Source organism: Harpia harpyja, chromosome 1, assembly GCF_026419915.1.
Source record: "Harpia harpyja isolate bHarHar1 chromosome 1, bHarHar1 primary haplotype, whole genome shotgun sequence".
NCBI classification, from domain to species: Eukaryota; Metazoa; Chordata; class Aves; order Accipitriformes; family Accipitridae; genus Harpia; species Harpia harpyja.
This window is the reverse complement of record NC_068940.1, coordinates 73,138,304-73,152,217: the sequence shown is the minus strand read 5'-3', so window position 1 is coordinate 73,152,217 and position 13,914 is coordinate 73,138,304. Positions and strand designations below refer to the sequence as shown.

Below are 13,914 nucleotides of genomic sequence, written 5' to 3'. Positions count from 1 at the left end.
TTAATGAGGACAAAGATGGAGAAAAATTCAGTGAGCTTCCTCACTAAGAGGTGTCCTCCTCCCCCAAATCTTCTTTAAAAATTAATATTTATTGGAAATGGAAAATGTTTCTGTTTCATATACTAGCAAGAGCTGGTACACAGGAATCTCATAGTGTAGGTCAGAATTTTTTTATAAAAACAAATTCATTAAGAGACTGCAGCAGCTACTGCCTATGCTCTGCTAAGAGGTATAGCAGCCTGGCCTATGTTCACATGATACCTGCTCAGAAGTAAAAGGATCCCTACATAAAAATGAAATATTTAAACAAATATTTGTTTATTTTGTAAATTAGTCATCTGAGTTTTTCACATCAAAATGAGATCTCACCACTGTCCTCTCATAAGCTCCCTATGAGAGGATGTTTGCCCAGTCTTCTCCCTTCTGATGCTAGTAGAGGTTAAACATTCCAGATAAATGAATACAGTAAAAACAGCAAGTCTTATGCTGGAAATCATTCACCCATTGATAGCACAATGACACTAAGCACTAGATGGAGAACATATTTCACTCCCACATGCAGCTTGTACGTACACCACCTTTCTTTTTTCCTCCCTGAACAGATACATTTGCATACTGAGAAGACAGATATACATGGTAATTTTTCTTTGGCATAATGATGGTTTTTTGCATTAAATAAAAATATAGTTTTCATTCGTATTTCTGAAAATAAAAACAAAGCAAAAAAATGAATCTAAGCTTATAAGCATACACCACTGAATTTTCAGTATTATCGTTCCTATGGCAACACTAGCCCTGACCCATGATGGCATGTAAAAGTATTAGTTATGTGAACTCTTATTCATTCATCAGGGATACATGTTGTGTGCAGACACACACAGCTTTGTGCTTCATTGAAAGGGTAAGAAAAATGGTTTCTTTCTGCAAGTATTCTAATTAAAAGGTGAGCACTAGTGTCTTAACACTCAAAGTAATATACCTACTTATATCTGCAAAGACACAGATCCTGAGCTCTTCACATTGCAGCCCGCATTTAAAATACACCATCAGTTATGAGACACAACCAACACACATACCTCATTCCTGAGCTAAAAAAATAAAAGAATAAACACTTAGCCCCATACTAAAACAATATACAGCCACTCCATATATGAGGCCAACTTTGCACAAAATTTCCCTTCCAAAATCCTGAGTAGAGCTAAATCCTGTAGCATGCACTAGACGCCTACACACTGGAACATTTTGGGGAGGGAAGAGGAGGTGGTGTAACTTTTGAAGATAAACAGCTGTAATTTAGGTGGCAGCATATCACAAGGACACAGTCAACATGTCCTGCTAGTTGCAGTCAGGGATTGATATTGGGATAAGAGGTGTTGCCCTTTGGCAAGCAGGTCCCAAGGTGCCTCGGTACCTGCATGCAGCTGGTTGGGTTGTTCAAACTGAACTGTGGGCTCCAGGCTCTGTCACTCGCCCTCTGAACTCCTCTCTTCCAAAAACTCCATAACCCACCATGACGTTCAGCAATTGCATTGCTACAGCAGCACGCACATGCTTTATAAGGCCCTCTCCAGTTTCTGGGAAGGATGGTGGCAGGGGCAGTTTCCAAGTTGGAACAACTCCCTCCTCCTCCCAAGTGCTCACAGGAGAGGAGGGGAGGGATGGGGTCACAGAGATGCCCTGGCAGTCCCAGCCTTCTCTTCCCTACCCACAGTCCCAGAGAGCAAAGGGTGGTTTTCCCCTCCACAAACCTGTTGGGCTTCCCACAAGCACTTGATCTACCGCACTGGCTCCCCTGCTCTGGCCACATAAAGACAAGGAGCAACATCCTGCTTTTTCTGCTAAGACAGCCTCATGCCTGTCCAGCTAGGAAAGAGAGCCATCACTACAACAGGTCAAAGCCACAGACCTCCGTTCCAACTAGAAGTCAATAACTGTGCACCTCTCAGATTTTAGGTGCTGTATGCTCTGCCCGAGACTTGTTTCTCAAAAGGACTGCAGCATTCTTCACCGATTTCAGTTTCCAAGTTAATTTTAGATGCAGCCCTGTATTGAATATACTGCAACTGCAGTACCAGCCTAGAGAAAAGAACCCTCTGCCACAACAATTAGACTTGCAAGACAGAAGGCTCAGTTTCCCAGCTGGGTGGAACCAAAAGCTTTGTTCAAAAGTAACATCCCCCATGCAATGCACACCACACTTGTTTAGAACTGCTTATCAAAAATATCTCCAGATTGTGTTACAGCACCTTCACTGCACAGCAATGCTGGTACACACACCAACAGGCACAGCAATGCCATACAGTCTATCTAGCAGGAAAGTAGCCAACTTTGCATGTTTTGTCAGTCACCACTATTAACTGTGAGGTTAGTATGTGTGTTGCAAAAAGTACAGAAAATCGCAATTAGAACTGGGGACGCACTGTATGCGGCAGCGTGGAAAACTCCATGTCGCAGTGTTTGCTCCAAAACTCATGGCTAAGAGCATCATTTACCCTAAACAGCTAAATCTCAAAATACAGTTCTTGAGAATCAGCAGCTGATTCTCAACAACTCTAAACAGTTTTTGATAAAGTCAGTTCTTGTTACTCCTTGTACTGCATAGGCTGACCAACACTGCCTTTTATCAGCTATCAGTACTCGTATACCGCTGTCCGCCACAGCCAGTTCCAAGAAGCAAAGCTAGGTCATGTCTGGGAAAACCGTTCAGCTGAAACACCATCACAGTCACTGTGGAAAAGTCACACACGCATAGGTGCTGTAGTGATTCTTCACTGCAATTCCTCACGGTTTTTTGGAAAACCTCTATCCAGTCCCTTCCTCTCTTCAGGGTTTCTAAATGGTTGCAAGGTTGCATCCTGAACCCAGCCAATCTGAACTAAGGTTTTCTGTACAGAAAATGGATTCATCCCCTTAGAAAAACCCTGTGTCCATATCAAAGCATTCACAAAAACAAATCAAGACTCCTCCACTTGCCCTACCTGTTCAAGGCAACCAAACTCTATGTCATCATTCAACCTGTATCGCTTCAGGTCCTCCTCCAACATTGACGCTGGATGCTAATTCACCTGCTTCAAACTCAAGATGTTTTCAGTTATTGTCATGTGATTTCTCATGCAAAACAATATTTTATCTCGTACACTTCTTCACAGTCTTGGCTTATCTCAGCATTTCCTCAGGATTGACCTTAAAATTTAACAAGTACAGTTTGCGGGAGGAGAAACTGTATGCTGTTGTTTTTAACTTCAGAAGGGAGTGCTCAAGTCCAGGAACCCACATCACAGATGACAGCTCAAAAATATGCATCGTGCTTCTTTCCATGGTATTTTAGGTACTTCCTTCTTACATTTTCAAAGAAGGAACTGGCACATGTAGCATTAATTTTGAACATTGCACCATAGGTTTCTTCAGAACTAGAAATTCAACATTTTTCTTAACTACTGTGCAACAGAATTAAAAACAACAGATGAACCTGAAGAAGAACTTGTTGAACAATTCAGGTTTTGAGGAAAGTTAAATAGTTAATTCAAGGGAAACATTGCTCCCTTCAGCTCCACTGTACAAAGGAGACACCACTGACACAAGTTTCCCATCACATTTGTTTAGAATACACTAACGAGTAACCTAACACTTTGAAAGATTAAATACATGTGTTGCATTCAAGTTACACAGAAGTCATAATTACTTAATTATATGTACAAATATTATTTCATTTGTAATTTTGAATTAATGCATACCATAAGCATACTCTGCATCTTAACTGCTGATTTTAGTTAGCCACAAGGTGGCAGAAATTTCAAAGTTAAAATAAAAAGATCATTGTAGGCTATTCCATGCATTTGGTTTTGTTTAACCTGCTATAGCTAGAAAAAGGGCAAAAATATGTTTATGTCACCAGATTAAAAAATCAGGGAACACACAAGTCTTTCTTCTACCCGTGGTAGAAAAGCAAAATTAAACCTATAGCATAATATATAGTATGGATGTTTAAAGGAAGAAGATATACAACCATTGATTAAGTAAAGCATTATATTTTTAAATTTTAGTATCTAGATTAAAAGTTATCAATTACTGAAGACATAAGCAAGCATAAAATATGTGGCTTAAAGTTCAAAAAGCCCAAATAAATTATTTTACGTATTCAGATTACCACCTTTTGTGTGTTTGGAAGAAGTATTAATTTTTCTAATTTAAAAAAAATAATAATTTCTTAAGGGAAAGTCATAGCAAAACAACAGAAACAAATAGAAGAGCACAGCTGCTAACCAGAAGACAGGCACAGAACAACCAACACTGTAAGAGGGCATCACAAAGCTTTTTTAAAACATGGCTAAAAATCACTAGGCAGTAACTCCCATCCTCTGTCATTGGCAAATCACTTTCTGCCCTCCCCAGTCAAAAAATTTTACCCCAAATTTCAGTTTTCAAAATTATTAGTTTATTTTTTATCAAAGTGCAGGAAAAGTTGATAACAAAAAATAGCAAATTAAGGTAAAGCACACGAGACTTGGTGAGGGGAAGACCAAGAGACTTTCTTAAAAGTTAATGCTTATATGATAATTTTATTGATAAATTAAATCAGAAGCGAAGTTACATATAAAATCGCAACAACATGAATTCCAAAATGCAAGGTAGATGACATTAACAAGTAAATAAGATACTTACTGTCTAGCCTGGTCCTTATTGCCATATGTTACATTTACAACTGCGGTCTCCGTGTCAGTGTTCACTAGAGAGTAAAACACAATGAAAAGATGTTAAGTACAGTGTGCACTCCCTTCCCACTACAAATTTCAAAGCCATTTGAGAGTAAAGCCATACCTTGCTCACAGTTCTCCACTGTTCCATACTGAGCTAACAAACTATCCAGCACCTATCAAGAGGGAAAAGAAATGACAGATTTCAATTTCAAAACAGATTAACAAAAAAAAAGCCTGTAAAACACTAAAATTTGTAATAATTTTATCAGAATTATTATTATTAGCATTCAAGACATCCACTCCAATAAGAAAGGAGTGTTAACTGTTTTGGGAAGAACAAGCACACATTGCATGTTTTCTTACATCAGAAAAATCTCTGTTTAAAACCTCGTGAATGTGAAAATACAGAACATAACTCTGAGAAGTCACACTACACTGTAAGTCCCAAACTTTGAAAATAAATCTAAGTCACCTGTTCTCAGAGTAGGCTAACGCAGAGGCAAGAAGAATTTGAGAAGAGCAAATCTGGAATAAAACCTTTCCATGTATCCCAAGCAAATATATGTAACTTTGCTACCGTTTGGGGCTTTTTTTTTCCTCCCAACACACTTAGGTCATACATAAAAATGTTATTCTCTTACTTAGTAGGGGCTTGCCTACATAGACAAGTTAACCAGAATAACCAGCACATCAAGAGCTGTTCTGCAATTACTTTGACAGTTTTCTGAAAGACCCATTCCAGAGGAACAACTTGCAACACTATCTTCACAATTATTTGAAAGTCATAATTAATTTGTCATTTGGTAGAAAGCTGGGGAGGAACAGGTAAAAAAAACATATGACAAGGGACAAACGAAATCCAAATAAAGTAGTTTTACCTGGCATAAATTTGTTTTATTCTAGTCAAATAGAGGATGAAGAAGGGGCAAGAATCAATGACACTTTTAGGAAAATCAAGGTGTCAGAATATTCTAGTAAAACCAGTAAAATACGCACAGTTGTATCACTTCTAAAATTCACATGGTATATACTTTATTTTCTTCCTGGTAAGAAATAATGTTCCAGAAAACAGTGACTGTGGCAGTAACTAGCACATTAGTACATAATTGTGGTTTATTGCATCCTAATGTTTTGACTCAAGAATTAAAATGATGCTTGAAAAGTTCAGCATTTACACCAAAAAGTGAAAAAGTAAACTTGCAATCTCTTCTGTGACTGAAGTACCATTCTTCTCTTCAGTTAGTCTCTTAGGGCAAAATGTCAGTATGAAAGGGAGGAAACCCTTTTGGGAAAGGAAGGAAACAAAGAAGCAAGGCCAGAAGGAAAGCAGTAGGCATAAAAACACATCTGTGCAGCTTCTCATTGCAGTACCTTTTACGCTTCCACTTGCTACAACCAGCAGAGTGTGCACAAACCCCCAGTCCCTAAAAATGTAAAATTCAGGCTCTACATCCTCATGAGATTAAGAATTCAAAATTATAATTTATTAATGTACCATATACTTTTACTACAATCTAAAAGACATTAAGATAAATCACAGTTTATCTGCCCAAACTTAATGACAACTTACATCAGTATAATTTCCAATCTTTACCACCTACTAAAACTGAAATTGCACACAGACATTTCAAAGGTAATATTTCAAACCATGTATTTAAAAGGCAATGCGCTGCTCACCAAGTTTAAGCAGTGCATTTCTACTACTAACTGCAGAATTTCCCCATCCTCCTTGTACAGGGTCTAGTAAATTTTCTTGGCAACTGTTTTGTTTTCATAGACAATTTGTTAATTGTCCTCTCCTCCTACAAGTAGAGATTAGCCTAGTCTGAGAGTTTGCCTTTTCCACCCCCTAAAAAAGAATTTTTCTGCCACTCCTCAGATTAACAGATCTGACTACCTAAGGAAAAGTTTGCTCTGAAATTCACTAAATATTACTGAAGCAGAGATGCTCCAGGGGATTAAAATAAATTAAAAGTCTCTGGAAGATCCTTTTAAGAGAATTGAAATGTTGGCACAGGTGAGTGGGAGAGTTGCAAGGTCTTGCAGGTCTGTGGCTGTACTTCCACACAAGCCAGGAGAGTCACCACAAGTGATTAGAGGAAAGCCTTCTTCCATAGACAGCTTAAGTGGTAATTGTGCCTCCACTGAAATCAGCAGGTGAACAGAATCACAGGTGGAGTCAGGGTTTTAAAACAAGAAAAGCAAAGCAAGTCCCTGGCTTAGAGATCCATTCTGAGATGTTTACTTGAAATAGGATACTGAAGAGTTCATTAGTCTGATAAAGCAATTTCTTTGTCCCTACAGTATGTCAACACCCACACACAGCAGACCATACTACGATGTGAGCTAACGTCTTTAGTTAAGACAAATTTTTATTACATTTAAACTGTGCGGACCACCAGCTCATGCCCACTCTGCCCCAAAGCTGCATTACTTCAAAATCACAGAATTTCATTTTCATCCTTAATCATACAGGAAAAGAGCAAAGCTGGAATACCAGAGGTACCACAAGACATTGCTGGGTAATAATTAATATTTTGTAAGCTATTTCCATATTAAATTTATATTCTTGACTAAGCATACCTTTACATTGACCCACATATTAAAGTTGCCAGCTTCACCAAGAAAAAAAAATGCTTTAAACCTGAATCCACACAACTTTTTAAAGATGCTACATTCTCTCTAAAAACTACTACTTTCAGCATGTTTCTGATCAGCCATCAAAAACCTCTCAACACACTAGCCTTGCATCTGCTCCAAGAAGCCCAAGAACCAAAAGGCTCCTTTGCTGTTAATGCTGAGGAATAGCCCAGGATGGCACATTCAGCATCCCACCCCTCTTCACCAGGAATTCTCCACTTACACTGCTCCTTAATCCTCTTCAGAGCCATTTCAGAGATGGTGTCCATCTGGGCTTTAATCCAAGTGATTTGAATTCCCATGTTCTTAAAAGAGTTGCTTTACCAAACAGATTTATGAGAAGTTTCCTCGAAGGATTGGAGCTTTCTTTAACCAAAGTGAAAAACAACCCTCTTGGGTCAAAGACACTTGCTCTCTGCAGCACTGCCCTCAGTAGACACTTGCATTTTCATCACCATCACTCTCATGAAGCAAGGTTTCAAGTGTGATCAACACCGCAGAGGTAGCCTTTTACCAGATTGTATTTAAAAAGCACTAGTAAAAAAGTTTCAGCAGCAGTTGGGGTATATGCATGTGTGTGTGAGGAGCAAGCTTCATGGGTAAGAACACTTTTAAGTGAACCAGCTGATCCAGTTGGGAGAAGTCATTGTGACTGTATTCAAAGCCAGATCCTCTGTTGTAACTCGCTTTCAAAACACAGAACTCAACTCCTGCACGTTTCTTGCTTCACATGTATTTACTGCAACAGCCAGTTTCTATTCATATCCTTCATTTGTTCATATTTCTCTTTGCACTGTCTTTTCCCTCTCCCCAAATTTTTTTCTCTCTAGCCCAAAGCCTCTAGTTCTGCTGCAAAACAAACATGTTTTGTTTAAGCTGCTCTTCCGTAACACTCTTCGTGTACAGCCTTGTTGGGCAATCAGAACAAAATTCAAAGCCAAGTTGGTGGTGCAGCAGCAATTCTGATGAGCAGCTGAAAAGAAAAGTTTATTTGTACAAATATTTAATCTAAGCTAGAAAAAAAGTCTTTCCTTTTCTTGAGCTCTCCTTCTAGCAGTTGTCTAAATTGGGTCTCCTGCTCTTGTTATAGCACAGATGTCTCTCTCACAAAAAGCTGCAGTCTTATACTGTGGACTTTCATTCATCAGGCTCTAAAAGCGAATTCTGACTTCATTATAAACAGCATTACCCTACACCAAGCCCCACAAATCAAGGCTGCTTTACAAGGAAAAAAGAAACAAGGAAACGTTACTTTTCAGCAGAGCAGAGAGCTTGAAGCACACATTAAAATATCCTGGTTCTTATGCAGATTTCACAGGTTTATAAGTAGCACCTTTGAACAAACCAGGGCAGTTGTTTTCTGCACTTTCAGAACAGACTATTTCATACACCTCTTCTTACAGTGCTGTAGGATTTCTGCCCTACACCATAAGCAAATTAGTCTCAAGACATCTGGTCCATAAGCACAGTTTTCCTTACTGTTTCTCTCACACACACTTATCAATGGGAACTTCAAGTGGTGCTGTAGAACCTGCAGTTATTTTCTCCACTCATATAGAGTAAATCCACTAGAACTCCATGACTCCTGGCATGTTGATTGGGAGTTAAAATTAGACAACACCACTGAAATCACAAATAGCGGAGGCAGAAAAAGAGACAAGAGAATTAGGGTCATTCAGTAAAAGACCACGTGGAAATTTTTGGCTGCAAAGACTTTCAGTGTTCTGGGTGATTTAACAAAAAGAAGGGAAAAAAATAGTCAGGCAACAATATGAGGAAAGAGAAGAAGTTGTTAGTGCAAGCCTCTTTCTGATTTAAAAGAGGAGAGGTGGGATGAAGGAAAACAAAAGACCCAGGTAAGGAAAGGAGGGGGTGGGGGTGCAGAGCAATGCTGATATCACTCCAGATATCAAGCCTGGCTGAACCACTAATGCCATCTGCACACTTCAAGTGCTCTGTCAGTATATTTAAGTCCACAAAAAAAAAAAAGGTGATTTTAAATTAATTATATTAATGCAGCACAGTGCGAGCAGAGCTGGCATATTTTTTACTTTGTTGAAACAAGACCTCAGCAGAACCACTATCACTCTCCCAGCCCCATCAGCCGCTGACAACAGACAACGTTAAAAAGGCTTTTCAAAGTGCCTTCAGTTAGGCATAGTCTTTTTGTTGGTAAAAGCCACATCCCCAACAGAGGGCTAGCATGGCTTTATGGAGAAAATTAAATATGAAGAAGCCCCTAATAAATCCCTGAAGAAACAGCCATTTTTTAAAGGTGTAATTGGATAATGTTGCATCACCTGCATGGAGGCCATGGCAGACCAGTGAGCTTGACACCAGGTCTCCTGGCACACCTCCCAGCCCCCCAGCCAGAGCGCAAGAACAGCAGTTTCACCCATTTTCACCAAAAGAAGGTCAGAGCATGTAGGTCGCTTGTAAAGGCAGAGCAGCATGGACATGGAGTACCCAAACCAGAACATGGTCTGCCAGGACAAAATTATTTCTCCAAAACCTTATGAAGGCATTTGAATAGGCAACACCAGTTTGCAATGGCCCAATGCATTGCAGCATGTGGTGATGGTGTTTTTCATCTTGTAGGCCCTCCAATACCCAGTTTACTGTCTCATGAAACCATGACCATAGTCTGGAAGAATCAGAAAAATAAGTCTGGAAGCTGCTGAAGTCATTGTTTGCACACACCAGAAAGGCAGCGCCTGAAAACAATAACTCTGGTTTATTTACCACATCCCATACAAACCCTGGAGTGAATTCTTCTCCTGGGAACTTACAGTTATATCCAAATGTTCAAAACTATTAATAAGTTTACCCTATAATGCAATTCTGTTTAGGTGGCATTACCAGGGTTTTAAGAATGTAAAGCTGAACCACAGAGAACAAAGCCAAAATTGTCAAAAGGAACTACTAATTGAGCGACCAATTTGGACACCGAGGGCTTGATTTTCCACAGTGCTCAGCACGTCTGTGTGTTCAAAGCACAGCTTCAAAGCCACTTTCAGTAGCAAGGAGAACACGGAACTTCTGCAAGAGAGACCTGAGGCTCGTCACATGAGACAAACTGAAGACTAGGCACACTGTTAGCAACTAATGGCAACTACTGCTTAAATAGTTTGCCCAGCACCAAAGACTAGAAGATGCAGATTTCAATTTGCCATGGCAGCATTCGATTCCCCTAACCAAAGGGGTTCGTCTTCCTGAAAGTCCTCAACTTGCTGCAAAATTAAGAAAGTGTGTGGTGAGTAACTGGGGCACGACTCTTACAGACAAGTCATCTTCACTGCACACGCTGGACTTGTTAGTTGACAGCAGAGTCATCCTCCAGCCTCAGCCAACGTCCCTCCCTACAGTGCTAAGAACAAACACTAGGTCCCTATTTACCTCGCTCTCGTTATGGCATATCTGAAATGCTCAAATAAAAAATAAGGAGGTAAGGGATGCTGTGGACTATTCCAACTTCGGTGTTTCAAATAAAGCAAAAGATTTAAAACAATTGAAAATAGGTCTCAGCTAGAGCATCACATGCAACCATGACTACAACTATTGTAACCAACTCCACATACCACATGTGTTTATAAGTATTTCAAGATAGTACTGCTGGACCATTTGAATTTGTGTGTGTATATACACACACACACCCACCCCCATGTATATAAAATAAAAAGATAACAGAAAGAGAAGACTATATGCTTTAAAACCACACTAGCATTCAAGAACAACACTTAGCAGATTTAAGCCAGGTCCTGTTAAGTCAAAAATCACAAAGTATAATTTACAAATGGAAGAAGGTTAGCTTCTAAAGAAACAATTAAGAGGAATCCAACAAGTGTAAGCAACATGGTAAACCATTACAGATGAAGATCAGCATCAGAACTCACTCTCCCTCCTTTTTTTAAAATAAAAATTCATACAATGGAAACATTCACAGAGAAAGTATTCTAATGAAGCTGTGAAAATAGAGAAATTGCAAAAGAAATTTTTGTGCTACAAAGGTAGCCCAGGTACTGAATGCAGTAGGCAAAAAGATCTTGTGTGCTTTCATGTTCCCATGTTATACCCTAAGCTGGAAATAGTCTGTGCGATAGAGAGGAAAGATTAGTGTGCATTACACTAAGGAGGTAAGGGCATAAAAAAAAAAATTGAAAATCATAGTATCAAGGCTGACAAATGGCATTAAATGGTCTCCAAGGTTAAAAAAAAAAAAGACTACTTGAGAAAAGTTTAGAGAAAGGCAAAAAAACAACCCCAAAAACTTATTAGATGCATGGGTGGCCTCCTTCACAAAGAGATTAAAGGGAGCAGGATAATTCAGTTTGGAAAAGAGAGAGAGGGAATATGATACAGGTATTATGAAATAACGAATCATGTAGAGATGGCCAAATTGGCAGCTTCTATTCACCCTTCATCTAAATTAAATGAAAACATAGAAATAAGTATTTATGCAACATTATCTGAATACAATTAAGCAGCACACAATATCTGCTACGATACTTTATTAATCTCCCCTCTCCTCACGCTAAAGGTGTAACTTCAAGAGCAGTTTCAGATAATGTCAGAGTTTATGAACCAGGTTTGCACTAATGCAAACACTCCTGATTCAGTACCCATCCTGATTTCCAGAAAATTAAAAAGCACCGTCATGCAGGTTGGTCCTTAAAGACAGCAACTACTGTTTTACACAGCTAATCCCTGTTCCTAGGACCTCCTCATGGGCACTGCTGGGGCCCCCTCCTTCCCAGGCTGACGGGCTACCAGGACATTTCTGCAGCTCAGCGTGAGGGGAGGATCACATGCTGGGCTGGCAGATGGGTGTTGTGAAACGTAGTGGGAAGCAGCAGCAACACTAGCTCTTGTTCATCTGCCTCCTCTCGCATCGAGGCGGCCAGTTTAAGTGGAAACACTCCCCGCTACTTCTACAATCTCATTTGTAGTTTGCCAATGGGAAAAAAAAAAAGCTATAAAAGCATTGCTATCCAGTGAGCATCCATTGCCCAACTTTGATTAAATGATAGACTACACAAAAAGCAAGGGAGCCAGCAAATTTTAAAAGAATGTTTGGAAAATGGGGATAAAAGGTGAATTTTCTGTTTTACTCACAGTACTATATTGAAATACAACTGGTGCTTTAAATGACAGTTTCAACACCTTCCCACAGAGGCATCCAGCAGTGGTCTCTGTCAGGAAGACTGCTGCTCAGCCCCACAGTGCAAGTTGCAATGTCCTGCTCAGTGCCATGAAAAACAGAAAGGAAATGGTTATGTTTTTCCTTTCCCGCCCTCAACCTTTCAGTCCTCCCAATTTTGTTAACTCTATATCATTAAAGAAAATGCATTCTTTTTAATTGGAAGATTTATCAGGGAGAATTGTACTTTTGCTATACACTTTACTCTTTTCTCTGTATGTGTGCACATGTGTGTGTGAAAAAGGCACTTTTGGAAGCTATTTTCTGTAGCTATTAAAAAGTCTTGATGCCACTTCATTACTGCTCTGCAAGGTGGATGCTAGTGTGATATAATAGTTTCAGCATAATAGTTCGTTCATTTCAAAAAAAAAGCCTTCTGTAAAGTTAGAAACCTGCAACTATAATAGAAATCTGTCAGACTAAAAATCAATTTTTGAATCATCTTTTGGAACCAATCAACAATTACAAGTTCCAAGAAATCTCTTGACAAGAGCAAAGGGATAATTTCATGAAGAGGCCACACTTACAAAAAAAAAAAAAAAAAAAAAAATTTCTTTCTGGTACAGGTATGCTGGCGCATTGTAGAAACAGAGCCAAGTCAGTGCTTGATACCAGGGAAATCTTTCCTGGGAAGGTTGTCCTGTATTCTAACATTAAGCATTTCCTCCAGGATCTCTTATAACTATCTAAAAAATTATAGAAGGAATCATAGAGGAAAATCCTGTCAAATGGATTTAGTTCACAGATTAGTGCACATAAAAATGAAGTGTATTAGAACTCAGATGGAGATCACATCTGAGACATTCCCTCTATTGTGCACAAAACTCAAGATGACAAGCTTTTGGGAAAAAGATAAGTCCTTAACAACCATTTCATGAATATCTTCGATCTTTTTATAACCAGGAAAAGCTATAAAAAGATTGAAGCATTTTACTTGAGTTATATTTACAAGATTCCCCTTCCCCCTTTTTAAATTGGTCATCTATAGGATGCATGCCATGCCTTTGGCTTCCCAGCAGTCCTACTGAGGGACAGCACTGCTGTGGACCAGACGTTTAAGAGTAGGTTTGGCCTCTAAACAAGGAGTCTCTGAAACACAAGAAACTATTTAAGGGAAGGACTTGTTATCTGCATTTACAGAGGCTTAGAGACACATGGGCTGAGTTGCTCGAGATTCTTATACAAAACTTTCCCTTGAACTGTCAGTGCATGTCACCTACCTCACCTCCCTAGTTATTATACTGGCATGGCAAACTCCAGTACCTGAATGCAGATCATCAGTAGCAGTCTCATAACACATGGGGCAGCTCAGTCACTTGAGTAGCTGTAACAGCTACGCCTGAAATTGCTAAAGTCATTCCAACAGCTGGAGAAGACAAG

The 13,914-nt window shown here is 39.3% G+C and overlaps 1 protein-coding gene across 2 annotated transcripts in view; it reads right to left on the bottom strand.

Moving 5' to 3' along the window:
- The window catches only part of IGF2BP3 (insulin like growth factor 2 mRNA binding protein 3), a 119,124-nt gene that overhangs the window by 41,112 nt on the left and 64,098 nt on the right, over positions 1-13,914 (bottom strand). For both annotated transcript variants that reach the window (XM_052800040.1, XM_052800030.1), the window contains 2 exons: positions 4,819-4,870; positions 4,663-4,726 (listed from right to left, as the gene is read on the bottom strand). In XM_052800040.1, coding sequence (XP_052656000.1) covers positions 4,663-4,726; positions 4,819-4,870 — 116 coding nt within the window. The remainder of the gene's footprint in view (positions 1-4,662; positions 4,727-4,818; positions 4,871-13,914) is intronic.